Consider the following 16,420-nt stretch of genomic DNA (forward strand, 5'->3'; position numbering starts at 1 on the left):
ATAGGCCTTGTTGATCTCTGCACCAGACAGGATGCTCCTGCCAGCATACTTGGGGTCCAACACGTATGCTGCGGCGTGTATGGGCTTCAGGCAGAAGTCTAAATGCTTTTTGATGTATTTCAGAACTGCAGTTTCCTCTGCTTGGAGCAACAGTGATGTGGTCAGGGCAGTATGGATTTCTTATCTTACATCTGCAAGCATAGTCTGAACATCAGACAGGATGGCATTGTCTTTCAGGAGTTTCAAGCTGTGTACCACTCTCTCCCAAAATACATCATCCATGAGGATCCTCTTGATGGGGCTGTCCATGTCAGCAGACTGTGATATGGCCATTTCTTGGAGACACTCCTTCCCCTCCAGGGGACTGTCAGACAACACCACCCCAACGGATGTTGCTGGGCAGCTTCAATGTGGTGCTCTTATTCTTCTCACTTTGCTTGGTGAGGTAGATTGCTGCTGATGACTCTTCACATACCTAACTGTTTACTTGGCTCTCTTGTAGAGTGCATCCATTGTTTTCAGTGTCATGATGTCCTCGAGGAGCAGCTTCAATGCATGAGCAGCACAACCAATGGGTGTAGGACTCCTCCACTTTAGACCAAGCAGCCTTCATGTTCGCAGCATTGTCTGTCACCAGTGCAAATCCCTTCTGTGGTCCAAGGTCATTGACTGCATTCAGCTCATCTGCAGTGTAGAGACCGGTGTGTCTGTTGTCCCTTGTGTCTGTGCTCTTGTATAATACTGGTTGAGGGGTGGAGATGTAGTTAATTATTCCTTGCCCACGAACATTCGACCACCCATCAGAGATGATTGCAATACAGTCTGCTTTCTCTATGATTTGCTTGACCTTCACTTGAACTCTGTTGAACTCTGCATCCAGCAAATGAGTAGATAAAGCATGTCTGTTTTGGAGGAGTGTATGCTGGGCGAAGAACATTCAGAAATCTCTTCCAATACACATTGCCTGTGAGCATCAGAGGTGAACCAGTTGCATACACAGCTCGAGCAAGACATTCATCAGAATTTCTCTGACTACGTTCCTCCATTGAGTAAAAAAAAACAACTTCTCATTCCAGGATGACCATGAGCTGTTGCTTTCGAATAAGGTGTCTGAGTCATCATTTTCACCTCGAATAGAAGCGGAGGGACTTTTGTCAGAGGTTGCATGTTGTGAGCGCTGAGGGAACTTTATGCACTTGGCCAGATGATTCTGTGTCTTTTTTTGCAGTCTTCACATATGATTTGGCACAGTATTTGCAGATGTACACCATTTTTCCTTCTACATTAGCTGCAGTGAAACGTCTCCACACATCAGATAGTGCCCGTGGCATTTCCCTGAAAAGATTAGAAAATAAACGTGTTTAAAAAAAATAAATACAATTCCATGTACAGATTAATAGTTAAGTAGTTAGATTAAACAACTCCTTTGTAAGATAAATGTTTTAAAATGAAACATGTATGAAGGTGAATTAACACTCCTCAGTTAGCAGCCTCAAGCAAGCTAAAACCCACCTGTTAGCAAAAACTAACTAGCAGAAATGGTTAGTTAGAAATTATTGAAACAGTTAGAAATGACTGAAACACACTTTGCTGTAGGCTACTATTTACTAGTTAAGAAAAAATTATGTATGTCATATAAAATATATTCACCCCACCCAGTATTGTAATCAAAACTTACCAGAAAGCATGTAGTCCTTGGCTCAGACAGTGTAGTAGTGTGGGCTCAAAAGCATCTCATTAGTGTGCAAGATCTTGAGAATCAGCTGCACATGTGATGGAAGAGTGCACTGCACATGTGATTGAAGAATGCACTGTGCATGCAGAGGGTTGCAATTACATTGAATTGGGGATAGTTCAACCAAAATATGCCACAAGACCTAGAATTGCCTTGTGTAGCCCACAAAAAAAGTTCACTATTATAAGCTAACTTTTTTTTGATGCATTTAAGCAAAATTCCCCAAATTCCAGGGCTTAAATTCCCATGGAAAATTTCCGGGAAAATTATGGAAAGTTTCCGACCCTTTGCAACCCAAGTCAGAGGGCATGGATGTGATTTGAGGGCCCTTTGAAAGACTGCCAGGGGGTAGTCTTTCATCTGCCTGGCATGGCTCCTCCCCCTCTCCTCCCTTCGCCTTTCATCCCTCTCCATCCTCCAGTCAGCTCTAGCTCCTCTCCATCCTCCAGTCAGCTCTAGCTCCTCTCCATCCTCCAGTCAGCTCTAGCTCCTCTCCATCCTCCAGTCAGCTCTAGCTCCTCTCCATCCTCCAGTCAGCTCTAGCTCCTCTCCATCCTCCAGTCAGCTCTAGCTCCTCTCCTCCCTTCAGGGTAGCCTGTAGATTATAGATTACTATACATATTTAATGATCTCATTATAATCCTTACCCCTCGTTAACTGTCTACCAAGTGTTTTTCCCATCAGATTTTCATCCGTATAGCCTTCTGTAGGTCTATATGATCAATCATTAACCCAGTATCCTTAGTCTGCTGTAGGTCTATATGATTCATTAACCCAGTATCCTTATAGTCTGCTGTATGTATATATGATTCATCATTAACCCAGTATCCTTATAGTCTGCTGTAGGTATATATGATTTATCATTAACCCAGTATCCTTATAGTCTGCTGTAGGTCTATATGATTCATCATTAACCAAGTATCCTTATAGTGAGCCTTGGACAAGTGAGCCTTGGACAAGTGAGCCTTGGACAAGTGAGCCTTGGACAAGTGAGCCTTGGACAATCCATAGTGGCCAATAGGGCAGGAGCCCATATCCTGAGTCTGTAGTGTGGGGCAGCTTGACGTACAAGTACACCCCGTGGACAGGACGCTAGTCTGTCACCGGGCCTTTCATTGGAAAATAGATTTAGTAGGAATCTAGATGATATATAGGCCTGTTATGGTTGTTTTACAGTCAGTACTGTACACGTGAACCAAGTTTCATGCTTTTATGAAAACCCTAACTGCATTCTCCTGGACCAATAGTGTTGTTCAGTAAAGGTTATAGAGACTGAGTGAGAACTGGGATGTGATGTGTATTTAACAGTCACCAAGGCAGCAATACAGCAGTCCTCCCGGGGTGAGGGGGGAGGTTAAATGACGTTGCCATGGCGTTGCCGTGGAGGCTAATAAGAATGTGAAGGGCCTATGTGGGTGGCCCCGGCTCACTGTTGCCCACCATCAGAACACGACACAGCCTCCTCCAACTCTCTCCGTCGCTCATTCAATCGCTCTCGTGAGATGACGCTGTGCCATCTGGGTAGGCCCACTGGGTCCAGGCAAGGCACGGATTGATGAAACTCATTGCTGTTTTTTTTTTCTCTCCCAACAGGAACTCAAGCCCCAGAGTCACTATAACCATGGCTACAGTGAGAATGTGGGGCGCAAGAGCCACGTGGATGACTACAGTACCTGGGACATCGTCAAAGCCACGCAGTGAGTACCCACGCTCCGCCGGGCTCACGTGTGTGTGTGTGTGTGTGTGTGTGTGTGTGTGTGTGTGTGTGTGTGTGTGTGTGTGTGTGTGTGTGTGTGTGTGTGTGTGTATGCGCACAAAGCTTGGCCGGTGTGGTTCAAGGTATACAAGCAATGTGGGCTGGTATACAAGCAATATAACTGGTTTTAAAAACACTTCCTGTTGTGGTATAGTTATCTTACTTGTGTAGCAGGGCAAACATTATTTGCAGGCTCCACGTTGTTCTCCAGCACACAGGCCTGACTGCTTTTATCCTTTATTTAACTAGGTCAATTAAGAACAAATTCTTATTTACAATGACGGCCTCTGAACAGTGGGTTAACTGCCTTGTTCAGGGGCAGAACAACAGATTTTTACCTTGTAAGCTCAGGGATTTGATCTTACCACCTTTTGGTTACTAGGCCAACGCTCTATCCACTAGCCTACCTGCGGTACCATGCAAAGCAACTCCCCAGACATGTGGCTAAGAGAAGCTGGCATTTCATCAATCTACACACAATACCCCATAATAAAGCGAAAACAGCTTTTTAGAAATGTTTGCACATTTATAAAAACAGAACTTATTTATTCAGACCCTTTGCTATGAGTCTCGAAATTGAGCTCAGATGAATCATGTTTCCATTGATCATCCTTGAGATGTTTCTACAACTTGTTTGGAGTCCACCTGTGGTAAATTCAATTGATTGGACATGATTTGGAAAGGCACACACCTGTCTATATAAGGTCCCACATATGACAGTGCATGTCAGAGCAAAAGGTCGAAGGAATTGTCCATGAGGTCGAAGGAATTGTCCATAGAGCTCCGTGAACCTGTACCCCTAGGTTCAGATCTAGGATCTGTTACCCCTCCCCCAGTCCTAACCTTAACCATTAGTGGGGAAAATGCAAAACTGGCTCAAGATCAGTGTCTAGGAGCAACTTCACACTACACCGCTATCGATACTCCCTCTAGTTGGTTTGCATATAGGGTAACAGACAGGCCCCTAGTATGGACGCTCGCAGGAAACCACTAACAGAACATGTATTTCCTGTGTGATTTACTACCAGCCTCCCTGGACTTGTTTCCTTGTTCTGGCATCGTCAGGACCAGATATGTATCAGCTAGTCTGCACTACCTGTGATTTCCCTTCCCCCATGAATGTGTTCACATGGTATTATGAAACGTTCCTTCCCCTGTGATCCAGACCAATGGTGAATGACCACAGTTCCTTCAAACTATTCACACCCATTGACTTTTTACACACGTTGTTACAGCCTGAACAATACCCCATAATGTCAGTGGAATTTTGTTATCAGATGTTTTACAAATTAATAAAAAATGAAAATCTGAATTGTCTTGAATCAATTTGTTATGGCAAGCCTAAATAGGTTCAGGAGTCAACATGTGCTCAACAAGTCCCATAATAAGTTGCATGGACTCACTCTGGGGGCAATAATAGTGTTTAAGCTACTTTTTGAATAACTACCTCCTCACTGTACTTCACACACACTTGTCTATAAGGTCCCTCAGTCGATCAGTGAATATCAAAAATTGATTCAAACACAAAGACCAGGGAAGTTTTACAATGTTTCGCAAAGAAGGGCACCTAAAACACACATTGAATATCACTTTGAGTATGGTGAAGTTATTAATTAGACTTTGGATGGGGTATCTACACCTAGTCACCTCAAAGATACAGGCGTCCTTCCTAACTCAGTTGCCGGAGAAAAAAATCCGCTCAGGAATTTCACCATGACACCGTACCCAAACCGACCATCGTGCGCCAATTGATTTTGTCCCCCCACACCAAACGCGATGACGACACGCAGGTTGAAATATCAAAACAAACTCTGAACCAATTATTTTAATTTCGGGGACAGGTCTAAAAGCATTAAACATTTATGGCAATTTAGCTAGCTAGCTAGCTAGCTTGCTGTTGCTAGCTAATTTGTCCTGGGATATAAACATTGAGTTGTTATTTTACCTGAAATGCACAAGGTCCTCTTCTCCGACAATTAATCCACACATAAAACAGTGAACCGATTCGTTTCCCAATCAAATGTTATTGGTCACAAACGCATGGTTAGCAGATGTTAATGCGAGTGTAGCGAAATACTTGTGCTTCTAGTTCTGACCGTGCAGTAATATCTAACAATTTCACAACTACCTTATTCACACAAGTGTAAAGGAATGATTAAGAATATGTACATATAAATATATGGATGAGCGACGGCCGAACGACATAGGCAAGATGCAGTAGATACATATGAGATGAGTAATGTAGGGTATGTAAACATTATATAATGTGGCATTTTTTTAAAGTGACTAGTGATACATTTATTACATCCAATTTTTTATTATTAATGTGGCTAGAGATTTAAGTCAGTATGTTGGCAGCAGCCACTCCACGTTAGTGATGGCTGTTTAACAGTATGATGGCCTTGAGGTAGAAGCTGTTTTTCAGTCTCTCGGTCCCTGCTTTGATGCACCTGTACTGACCTCGCCTTTTGGATGATAGCGGGGTGAACAGGCAGTGGCTCGGATGGTTACTGTCCTTTGATCTTTTTGGCCTTCCTGTGACATCGGGTGGTGGAGCAGCCCCTTATCCACATCGACGGGACAGTAGTGGAGAAGGTGGAACATTTTAAGTTCCTCTTCTTGTCATGTCTCCTCCTTCCAGGCTTTTTCTTCTTTGGACTTTATATGGCGATCGGCATCTGAACTTTCATAGTATTACCACGACAACCGACGAACTCCGTTGTCTTTCAATCGCCCACGTGGGTATAACCAATGAGGAAATGGCACGTGGGTATCTGCTTCTATAAACCAATGAGGAGATGAGAGAGGCAGGACTAGCACCGCGATCAGCGTCACAAATAGAACTGACTTGAAAGGAATTTTATAATATCTGTACATTATAGCAACACCTGTAATTACAAAAGTACAATGATTTAAAGTTTTGCTTTAGCTTGAGATTAAGAATCAGTGGTAGAGACGTAAAGTGCACAAAGAGGTCAACTGTCCAAAAATCAGATGTTCTGTGTTGAAAATATACGTTCAGTTTCTGTTGATACTATGTTCCAGTCTTACTTCTGCTGGAACATGATGGTAACAGGAGGAAGAAGGATTGGGAAACTAACTGCAAATAACAATAAGCTGAACAACTCCTAGCAGAGACATCTTTGTATTAGCAACTATTAATTCTGAGTTTATTTGGTATTAAAGTTAAGGGACATCACCCTGGGCGGGGTGAACCTCAGTAGGGGATAAAAAGGGAAAACACCATATTTTGTACTGAGTGTGTTACTTCCAAATGACTAAGTGTATACTCCAAATGACTAAGTGTATACTCCAAATGACTAAGTGTATACTCCAAATGACTAAGTGTATACTCCAAATGACTAAGTGTATACTCCAAATGACTAAGTGTATACTCCAAATGACTAAGTGTATACTCCAAAGAAGTTTCCTGTGGTCACTTGTATAACAGGGCAGAATTCTCTTACAACGCTCATTGGCACTTACGAGCAGTGTGGGTTTATGTCCTGAGGTGCTGACCTGTTTCACCCTCGACAACAACTGTGATTATTATTTGACCATGCTGGTCATTTATGAACATTTGAACATCTTGGCCATGTTCTGTTATAATCTCCACCTGGCACAGCCAGAAGAGGACTGGCCACCCCTCAGCCTGGTTCCTGTCTAGGTTTCTTCCTAGGTTTTGGCCTTTCTAGGGAGTTTTTCTTAGCCACCGTGCTTCTACACCTGTATTGCTTGCTGTTTGGGGTTTTAGGCTGGGTTTCTGTACAGCACTTTGAGATATCAGCTGATGTAAGAAGGGCTATATAAATACATTTGATTTACATGTATTTTGCAACGCTCGCACACGTGAGTGGTGTCGTCAGCATGTGAGGCCAATGGTGACTTTATAACAGTTAAGAGTTTAATGGCTGTGATCAATGAACTGAGGATGGATCAACAACATTGTAGTTACTCTACAATTAATAACCTAATTGACAGAGTAAAAGGAAGCCTGTACAGAATAAAAATATTCCAAAGCATGCATCCTGTTTTGCAACGAGGCACTAAAGTAATACTGCAACAACAACAAAATGACAAAGGAATTAACTTTCTGGCCTGAAATATAAAGTTTTGTGTTTGGGGCAAATCCAAAACAACACATTACTAAGTACAACTGTCCACATTTTCAAGCATTGTGGTGGCTGCATCATGTTATGGGTATGCTTGTAATTGTTAAGGACTGGGGAGTTTTTCAGGATAAAAAAAAATTAACGGAATGGAGCTAAGCACAGGAAAAATCCTATAGGAAAACCTGGTCTGCTTTCACACAGATACTGAGAGATGAATTCACCTTTCAGCAGGACAATAACCTAGAACACAAGGCCAAATCTACACTGGAGTTGCTTCCCAAGAAGACCATGGATGTTCCTGATTGGCCGAGTTACACTTTTGACATAAATTTACTTGAAAATTGACGGCAAGACCTGAAAGTGGTTGTCTAGCAATGATCAACAACCAACATTTTGTTTTAAAGAATAATGTGTAAATGTTGCAAAATGTTGGTGTGGAAAGCTCTTAGAGACTTACCCAGAAAGACTCACAGCTGTAATTGCTGTCAAATGTGTTTGAAACATGTATTGCCTCAGGGGTGTGAATACTTATGTAAATTAGATATTTATTTATTTCATATCAAATAAATTTGCATGCATTTATAAAAACATGTTTTCACTGTGTAAATGTGTGAAATCGATTTTAATCCATTTTGAATTCCGTCTAACACAAGTCAAGGAATATGAATTTTTTCTGAAGGCACTGTATAAATATGTTGTCATGAATGTGAATATAGTGCAGACGTAGGTCTAGGTGTCCCTCTGGAGTAGAATAGTCTGACTGACAAACAAAGAAGGCCTTGTGTTTCTTTTATTGAAGAAGAAGAACCTAAATCAAGATGCTTCATCCTCCTGACGTGCTCTGTTAAGGACAGACAAGGCCGTTATGACAAGGGATACTGTTGTGGGTGAAGCGTGTGTGTGTTGACCCTATGCTAACCTTGTCTACCTACATTCTCCAGGTATGGGATCTTTGAGCGCTGCAGAGAGCTGGTGGAGGCAGGCTATGACGTTCAGCAGCCGGACAAAGAGAACGTCACACTCCTGCACTGGGCCGCCATCAACAATAGAATAGACTTGGTCAAGTGAGTGAGACACACACAGACCTCACACTCACACACCTCAGTCACATACACACACAGGCCTCACACCGAATAACCCAATGCCCTTGACCTCCTCTCACTATTCAGCTGTCTTACATGTGAGTTGCAGTAAACCTACATGTACACGTGAAATGCTACTCCCAACACCCTCCTGTGGAATGTTTCTTATCAGAAGGATTTCCCAGTCAGACTGGAACTCATGCAAGCATACTGTCCTAGAACCCTAAACACACATACTCACACAGGACATAGTCCTGGAAACCTAAACTCACACAGGACATAGTCCCGGAACCCTAAACTCACACAGGACATAGTCCCGGAACCCTAAACTCACACAGGACATAGTCCCGGAACCCTAAACTCACACAGGACATAGTCCCGGAACCCTAAACTCACACAGGACATAGTCCCGGAACCCTAAACTCACACAGGACATAGTCCCGGAACCCTAAACTCACACAGGACATAGTCCCGGAACCCTAAACTCACACAGGACATAGAACCCTAACGTTGCAGTGTGTTCTGTGTGGGTCATACGTTGGATTTATAAAGGTATGCATCACATTATATGTGTAGAAACGGCGTGATAGAAATGGTAGCAGAAGGTGAATGTTGAACTTTTGTTGTGATCCTGTGGACCGTTTTGCACCATGACGCTGACGGTGTGATGGAGACTCATACTCACACAGGACAAAGGCTGGCATTGGTCCAATACATTAGTGCAAACATTTTGCATCAGAAAATGCGTTTCTTATTGGAGTAGTTCAGTTAGTCCCTCCCTGTTAGCTTCTGTTTGGTCCCTAGTGAAGAGAACCCAGGTGTGAGTGAATGCAGCCATCCTACTGTGCTGTGTTTACCATTGTGGTGCAGAGGGGTGTCCTGCTGCAGAGGGGTGTCCTGCTGCAGAGGGGTGTCCTGCTGCAGAGGGGTGTCCTGCTGCAGAGGGGTGTCCTGCTGCAGAGGGGTGTCCTGCTGCAGAAACACTGCCAGAACCATGGTCTCTCTGTATAAGAATAGAATCCCAAACCATTCTAATACAACATAGCAGGAAGGAGAGAACATGTTTCTGGATGTCTGCTAAGGTCTGAGCCATCCGTTCCATTGGAAGGCAGACACCCTCTTAAAACGCCATATTGCTGGAGATCCTGAGGCATTAAAACTGAATTGGTTCATCTGTTTTATCTCACTGCATCAACAATCTAATCTTTTCACCACCTGTAGTTGAGTGAGTGAGTGAGTGAGTGAGTGAGTGAGTGAGTGAGTGAGTGAGTGCTAAATGTATTTGTGACTCTGCCGCTGTGTGTAGGTACTACATATCAAAGGGGGCGATGGTGGACCAGTTGGGAGGTGACCTCAACTCCACACCACTACATTGGGCCACAAGGTAAGAGTGACAACAATAGATGAGGCATTAACAGACTCTGGTTCAGTCTGCTTTCTAGGACCAAGCTTGTCCAGCAGTCCCAAAACATTAGGTCCTGTTGGAAATGCTGATCTGTAGATATGACCATCTAGAGAGAGAGGTGAAAGGTTATATACTGTACAAAGAAGAGGTGCTGTTTCCAGTGGACTCTCTCCTGTCCCCTGTGTGGGTGTCATAGGGCGTGTTTCTGCTGAAGTCCTTTCCCCTGTGTGGGTGTCATAGGGCGTGTTTCTGCTGAAGTCCTTTCCCCTGTGTGGGTGTCATAGGGCGTGTTTCTGCTGAAGTCCTTTCCCCTGTGTGGGGGTCATAGGGCGTGTTTCTGCTGAAGTCCTTTTCCCTGTGTGGGTGTCATAGGGTGTGTTTCTGCTGAAGTCCTTTCCCACCGAGTCACACGAGACCTTCAGGGTTGTATGAAGTCCCAGTACTGCCTGTCCTCACCCCTGTCAGAGAGCTTTCTACTGCATTATTCATATGATCAGCAGGGGGCAGCCATCCCTAGCCGGGGGCCGATACCTAGCCAGGCCTCACGGCTTTGTCGGCAGCCCCCCTCCCTGCTAGTGACCTTTCACAGTAGATGGGAGTGGAGCCCATCTGTCGGGTCACTGACACTTTCTATATGAGATTTATGTGTAGTATTGTGCATATAAGGACTTAATTACAATGTTGTTGAGGATTGTGTTTGGTTAAGTATCTAGTGCATCAATCTTCTTATTAAGCATCTCTCAATTGGATGTGGTGTCTATGTTTCATTTATATTATATTTGATTAATTTAACAGACACTCTTATCCAGAGCGACTTACAGGAGCATTTAGGGTTCAGTGCCTTGCTCAAGGGCACATGGACAGACTTCACCTAGTCAGCTCGGCGATTCAAACCATTTCCTACCTACAAAACCCCCAGAGACTTTACATGTAGTTATTATTGGTGCAATCTGTCATGTCCATTCCTGCTGTTAATAATGGGGTGTTATTAAGTGGGGTGTTATTAAATCTAACAATTTTTTCAGAATGGCACAAATTCCCCGATATCAGGGTACTCATGTCAACATGTTTGCTTCCAGAGCATATTTGATCCCAAATTATAAATTATAGATACGCAACATTTAGACATGGAATGCCTAGTTTATTCTGTACTGCAGATGAAAGTTACAGATCCTTTAAACAAAACAAAACCCAGAAACATGTCTAAATGCTAATATCACGTAATACCAGTTAGTTCTTGTGCTCAACAACATAATGATGTTGTGTGTGTCCACAGACAGGGCCACCTCTCCATGGTGGTACAGCTGCTGAAGTATGGGTCCGACCCCTCGCTCATCGACGGAGAGGGCTGCAGCTGTGTCCACCTGGCTGCCCAGTTCGGACACACCTCCATCGTGGCCTACCTCATCGCCAAGGGACAGGTATGTCCCAATTTGCAAATGAGCCCCTAACCCCTACTTCCTGTGTACCTGTGTAGATCTGAGAGGCTGATAGGTGGAAGCAATATTGTAAAAATCCTGCTTAGCCTTTTAGAGGGCATTTTGGAGATATTACCATCATTCTTAAATCTCTGAAATCCTCTCAGATCTCCACAAGGGGTTAGGGGTCATGCAGCGTGCGTCCATTTTAGCGTTGTTTTATTAGTTTCCCACCACCTGGAGGCGTTGTTTCATTAGTTTCCCACCACCAGGGGGCGTTGTTTCATTAGTTTCCCACCACCAGGGGGCGTTGTTTCATTAGTTTCCCACCACCTGGGGGGGCGTTGTTTCATTAGTTTCCCACCACCAGGGGGCGTTGTTTCATTAGTTTCCCACCACCTGGGGGCGTTGTTTCATTAGTTTCCCACCACCTGGAGGCGTTGTTTCATTAGTTTCCTACCACCAGGAGCCGTTGTTTCATTAGTTTCCCACCACCAGGAGGCGTTGTTTCATTAGTTTCCCACCACCTGGAGGCGTTGTTTCATTAGTTTCCTACCACCAGGAGGCGTTGTTTCATTAGTTTCCCACCACCAGGAGGCGTTGTTTCATTAGTTTCCTACCACCAGGAGGCGTTGTTTCATTAGTTTCCCACCACCAGGAGGCGTTGTTTCATTAGTTTCCCACCACCAGGAGGCGTTGTTTCATTAGTTTCCCACCACCTGGGGGGCGTTGTTTCATTAGTTTCCCACCACCTGGAGGCGTTGTTTCCTTAGTTTTCAAAACCTGCATTCCATATTGTCAGCCCTGCCAGGTTTTTCCTGGAACTGTTCAGTAGCATCTTCAAAGAAGTTCAAACATCTTCAAAGAAGCACAGTGTCGGTCTTCTCTGTGTTTATTGGGGGTTTGTGACCATGTGCTCTTTCTCCCTCTCCTCCTATAGGATGTGGACATGATGGATCAGAATGGAATGACTCCCTTGATGTGGGCAGCTTACAGGACACACAGGTGTGTGTGTATGTGTGTGTGTGTGTGTGTGTGTGTGTCATGCGTTGACCCATATCCTACTTACATCCTAGCCTTTCCCCATCTAGCCATAATACACCAAGTTAATTTAAACTCACAAAGCGGTCACACAAACGGAAATCCAAGCCCATTTAGAAATGGAATGCCCATCTAGATACGCAACATTTAGAAATGGAATGCCCATCTAGATACGCAACGTTTAGAGATGGAATGCCCATCTAGATACGCAACGTTTAGAGATGGAATGCCCATCTAGATACGCAACATTTAGAAATGGAATGCCCATCTAGATACGCAACGTTTAGAAATAGAATGCCCATCTAGATACGCAACGTTTAGAAATGGAATGCCCACATAGATACGCAGCGTTTAGAAATGGAATGCCCACCTAGATACGCAACGTTTAGAAATGGAATGCCCACCTAGATATGCAACGTTTAGAAATGGAATGCCCACCTAGATACGCAACATTTAGAAATGGAATGCCCAACTAGATACGCAACATTTAGAAATGGAATGCCCACCTAGATACGCAACATTTAGAAATGGAATGCCCACCTAGATACGCAACATTTAGAAATGGAATGCCCACCTAGATACGCAACATTTAGAAATGGAATGCCCACCTAGATACGCAACATTTAGAAATGGAATGCCCACCTAGATACGCAACATTTAGACATGGAATGCCCATCTAGATACCCAACATTTAGAAATGGAATGCCCATCTAGATACCCAACATTTAGAAATGGAATGCCCATCTAGATACCCAACATTTAGACATGGATAATAGACAGATAAGAGACTGATACTAAAAGCACAAAGAAGAATGTGTAGTGGGCTAATATTTAAATAGCCACTAAACTTCACCTGTGTCGGTAATTCATAAATAGACCATAAAAGCCACTCTCATAAATAGACCATAAAAGCCACTCTCATAAATAGACCATAAAGGCTTTGCACTTGAACTTTGAACTTTGTCCCGTCCTAACAGCGTGGACCCCACCCGGCTACTGCTGACCTTCAACGTGTCGGTCAACCTGGGTGACAAGTACCACAAAAACACGGCTCTGCACTGGGCCGTGCTGGCCGGCAACACTACAGTCATCACCCTGCTGCTGGACTCCAACTCCAATGTGGACGCACAGAACATCAAGGTGAGGCGGCTGTGCAGCTGATCTTGGGACAGCTTTGTATCTCCCCCCTAATTGTTAAGTTTAGGATTGAGGGAGGTGAAGCTGATCCTAGATCTGTACCTACTGGGAAATGTCACTCCAGAGCCAGGGTATGTTATTGAAGGCCCAAATGTCTCCTACTAACCTCTGACCTGTATCATCACATGCTTGTATCTGGTTAGCCTTTTAATAGCTGTCCTGTATCTGGTTAGCCTTTTAATAGCTGTCCTGTATCTGGTTAGCCTTTTAATAGCTGTCCTGTATCTGGTTAGCCTTTTAATAGCTGTCCTGTATCTGGTTAGCCTTTTAATAGCTGTCCTGTATCTGGTTAGCCTTTTAATAGCTGTCCTGTATCTGGTTAGCCTTTTATAGCTGTCCTGTATCTGGTTAGCCTTTTAATAGCTGTCCTGTATCTGGTTAGCCTTTTATAGTTGTCCTGTATCTGGTTAGCCTTTTAATAGCTGTCCTGTATCTGGTTAGCCTTTTAATAGCTGTCCTGTATCTGGTTAGCCTTTTAATAGCTGTCCTGTATCTGGTTAGCCTTTTAATAGCTGTCCTGTATCTGGTTAGCCTTTTAATAGCTGTCCTGTATCTGGTTAGCCTTTTATAGCTGTCCTGTATCTGGTTAGCCTTTTAATAGCTGTCCTGTATCTGGTTAGCCTTTTAATAGCTGTCCTGTATCTGGTTAGCCTTTTAATAGCTGTCCTGTATCTGGTTAGCCTTTTAATAGCTGTCCTGTATCTGGTTAGCCTTTTAATAGCTGTCCTGTATCTGGTTAGCCTTTTAATAGCTGTCCTGTATCTGGTTAGCCTTTTAATAGCTGTCCTGTATCTGGTTAGCCTTTTATAGCTGTCCTGTATCTGGTTAGCCTTTTAATAGCTGTCCTGTATCTGGTTAGCCTTTTAATAGCTGTCCTGTATCTGGTTAGCCTTTTAATAGCTGTCCTGTATCTGGTTAGCCTTTTAATAGCTGTCCTGTATCTGGTTAGCCTTTTAATAGCTGTCCTGTATCTGGTTAGCCTTTTAATAGCTGTCCTGTATCTGGTTAGCCTTTTATAGCTGCCCTGTATCTGGTTAGCCTTTTAATAGCTGTCCTGTATCTGGTTAGCCTTTTAATAGCTGTCCTGTATCTGGTTAGCCTTTTAATAGCTGTCCTGTATCTGGTTAGCCTTTTAATAGCTGTCCTGTATCTGGTTAGCCTTTTATAGTTGTCCTGTATCTGGTTAGCCTTTTAATAGCTGTCCTGTATCTGGTTAGCCTTTTAATAGCTGTCCTGTATCTGGTTAGCCTTTTAATAGCTGTCCTGTATCTGGTTAGCCTTTTAATAGCTGTCCTGTATCTGGTTAGCCTTTTAATAGCTGTCCTGTATCTGGTTAGCCTTTTATAGCTGTCCTGTATCTGGTTAGCCTTTTAATAGCTGTCCTGTATCTGGTTAGCCTTTTAATAGCTGTCCTGTATCTGGTTAGCCTTTTAATAGCTGTCCTGTATCTGGTTAGCCTTTTAATAGCTGGCCTGTATCTGGTTAGCCTTTTAATAGCTGGCCTGTATCTGGTTAGCCTTTTAATAGCTGGCCTGTATCTGGTTCGCCTTTTAATAGCTGTCCTGACATAACTTGAAAGGTGGAGCATTATTATCCAGTGTGGCCAATTAGAATACCCAGAACACCACCAGTGTTTAGTGTCCATCCTATGGTCTTTCTCCTATCCTACTGTTTAGTGTCCATCCTATGGTATTTCTCCTATCCTACTGTTTAGTGTCCATCCTTTCTCCTATCCTACTGTTTTGTGTCCATCCTTTCTCCTATCCTACTGTTTTGTGTCCATCCTTTCTCCTATCCTACTGTTTAGTGTCCATACTTTCTCCTATCCTACTGTTTAGTGTCCATCCTGTGGTCTTTCTCCTATCCTACTGTTTAGTGTCCATCCTTTCTCCTATCCTACTGTTTAGTGTCCATACTTTCTCCTATCCTACTGTTTAGTGTCCATCCTATGGTCTTTCTCCTATCCTACTGTTTAGTGTCCATCCTATGGTATTTCTCCTATCCTACTGTTTAGTGTCCATCCTTTCTCCTATCCTACTGTTTTGTGTCCATCCTTTCTCCTATCCTACTGTTTAGTGTCCATCCTATGGTATTTCTCCTATCCTACTGTTTAGTGTCCATCCTTTCTCCTATCCTACTGTTTTGTGTCCATCCTTTCTCCTATCCTACTGTTTAGTGTCCATACTTTCTCCTATCCTACTGTTTAGTGTCCATCCTGTGGTCTCTCTCCTATCCTACTGTTTAGTGTCCATCCTTTCTCCTATCCTACTGTTTAGTGTCCATCCTTTCTCCTATCCTACTGTTTAGTGTCCATCCTTTCTCCTATTCTACTGTTTAGTGTCCATCCTGTGGTCTTTCTCCTATCCTACTGTTTAGTGTCCATACTTTCTCCTATCCTACTGTTTAGTGTCCATCCTATGGTATTTCTCCTATCCTACTGTTTAGTGTCCATCCTTTCTCCTATCCTACTGTTTAGTGTCCATCCTTTCTCCTATCCTACTGTTTAGTGTCCATCCTTTCTCATATCCTACTGTTTTGTGTCCATCCTTTCTCCTATCCTACTGTTTTGTGTCCATACTTTCTCCTATCCTACTGTTTAGTGTCCATCCTGTGGTCTTTCTCCTATCCTACTGTTTAGTGTCCATCCTATGGTATTTCTCCTATCCTACTGTTT

General features: G+C 43.4%; 1 protein-coding gene across 1 annotated transcript in view; it reads left to right on the forward strand.

The window, feature by feature from the left end:
• The window catches only part of LOC139392679 (palmitoyltransferase ZDHHC17), a 55,881-nt gene that overhangs the window by 10,977 nt on the left and 28,484 nt on the right, over window positions 1–16,420 (forward strand). Inside the window, exons 2-7 of the mRNA XM_071140841.1 lie at window positions 3,329–3,432; window positions 8,545–8,667; window positions 9,992–10,069; window positions 11,367–11,511; window positions 12,449–12,513; window positions 13,527–13,689. Of these exons, the coding sequence (XP_070996942.1) occupies window positions 3,329–3,432; window positions 8,545–8,667; window positions 9,992–10,069; window positions 11,367–11,511; window positions 12,449–12,513; window positions 13,527–13,689 (678 nt within the window). The remainder of the gene's footprint in view (window positions 1–3,328; window positions 3,433–8,544; window positions 8,668–9,991; window positions 10,070–11,366; window positions 11,512–12,448; window positions 12,514–13,526; window positions 13,690–16,420) is intronic.

Source organism: Oncorhynchus clarkii, chromosome 33 (genome assembly GCF_045791955.1).
Source record: "Oncorhynchus clarkii lewisi isolate Uvic-CL-2024 chromosome 33, UVic_Ocla_1.0, whole genome shotgun sequence".
Taxonomy (NCBI): domain Eukaryota; kingdom Metazoa; phylum Chordata; class Actinopteri; order Salmoniformes; family Salmonidae; genus Oncorhynchus; species Oncorhynchus clarkii.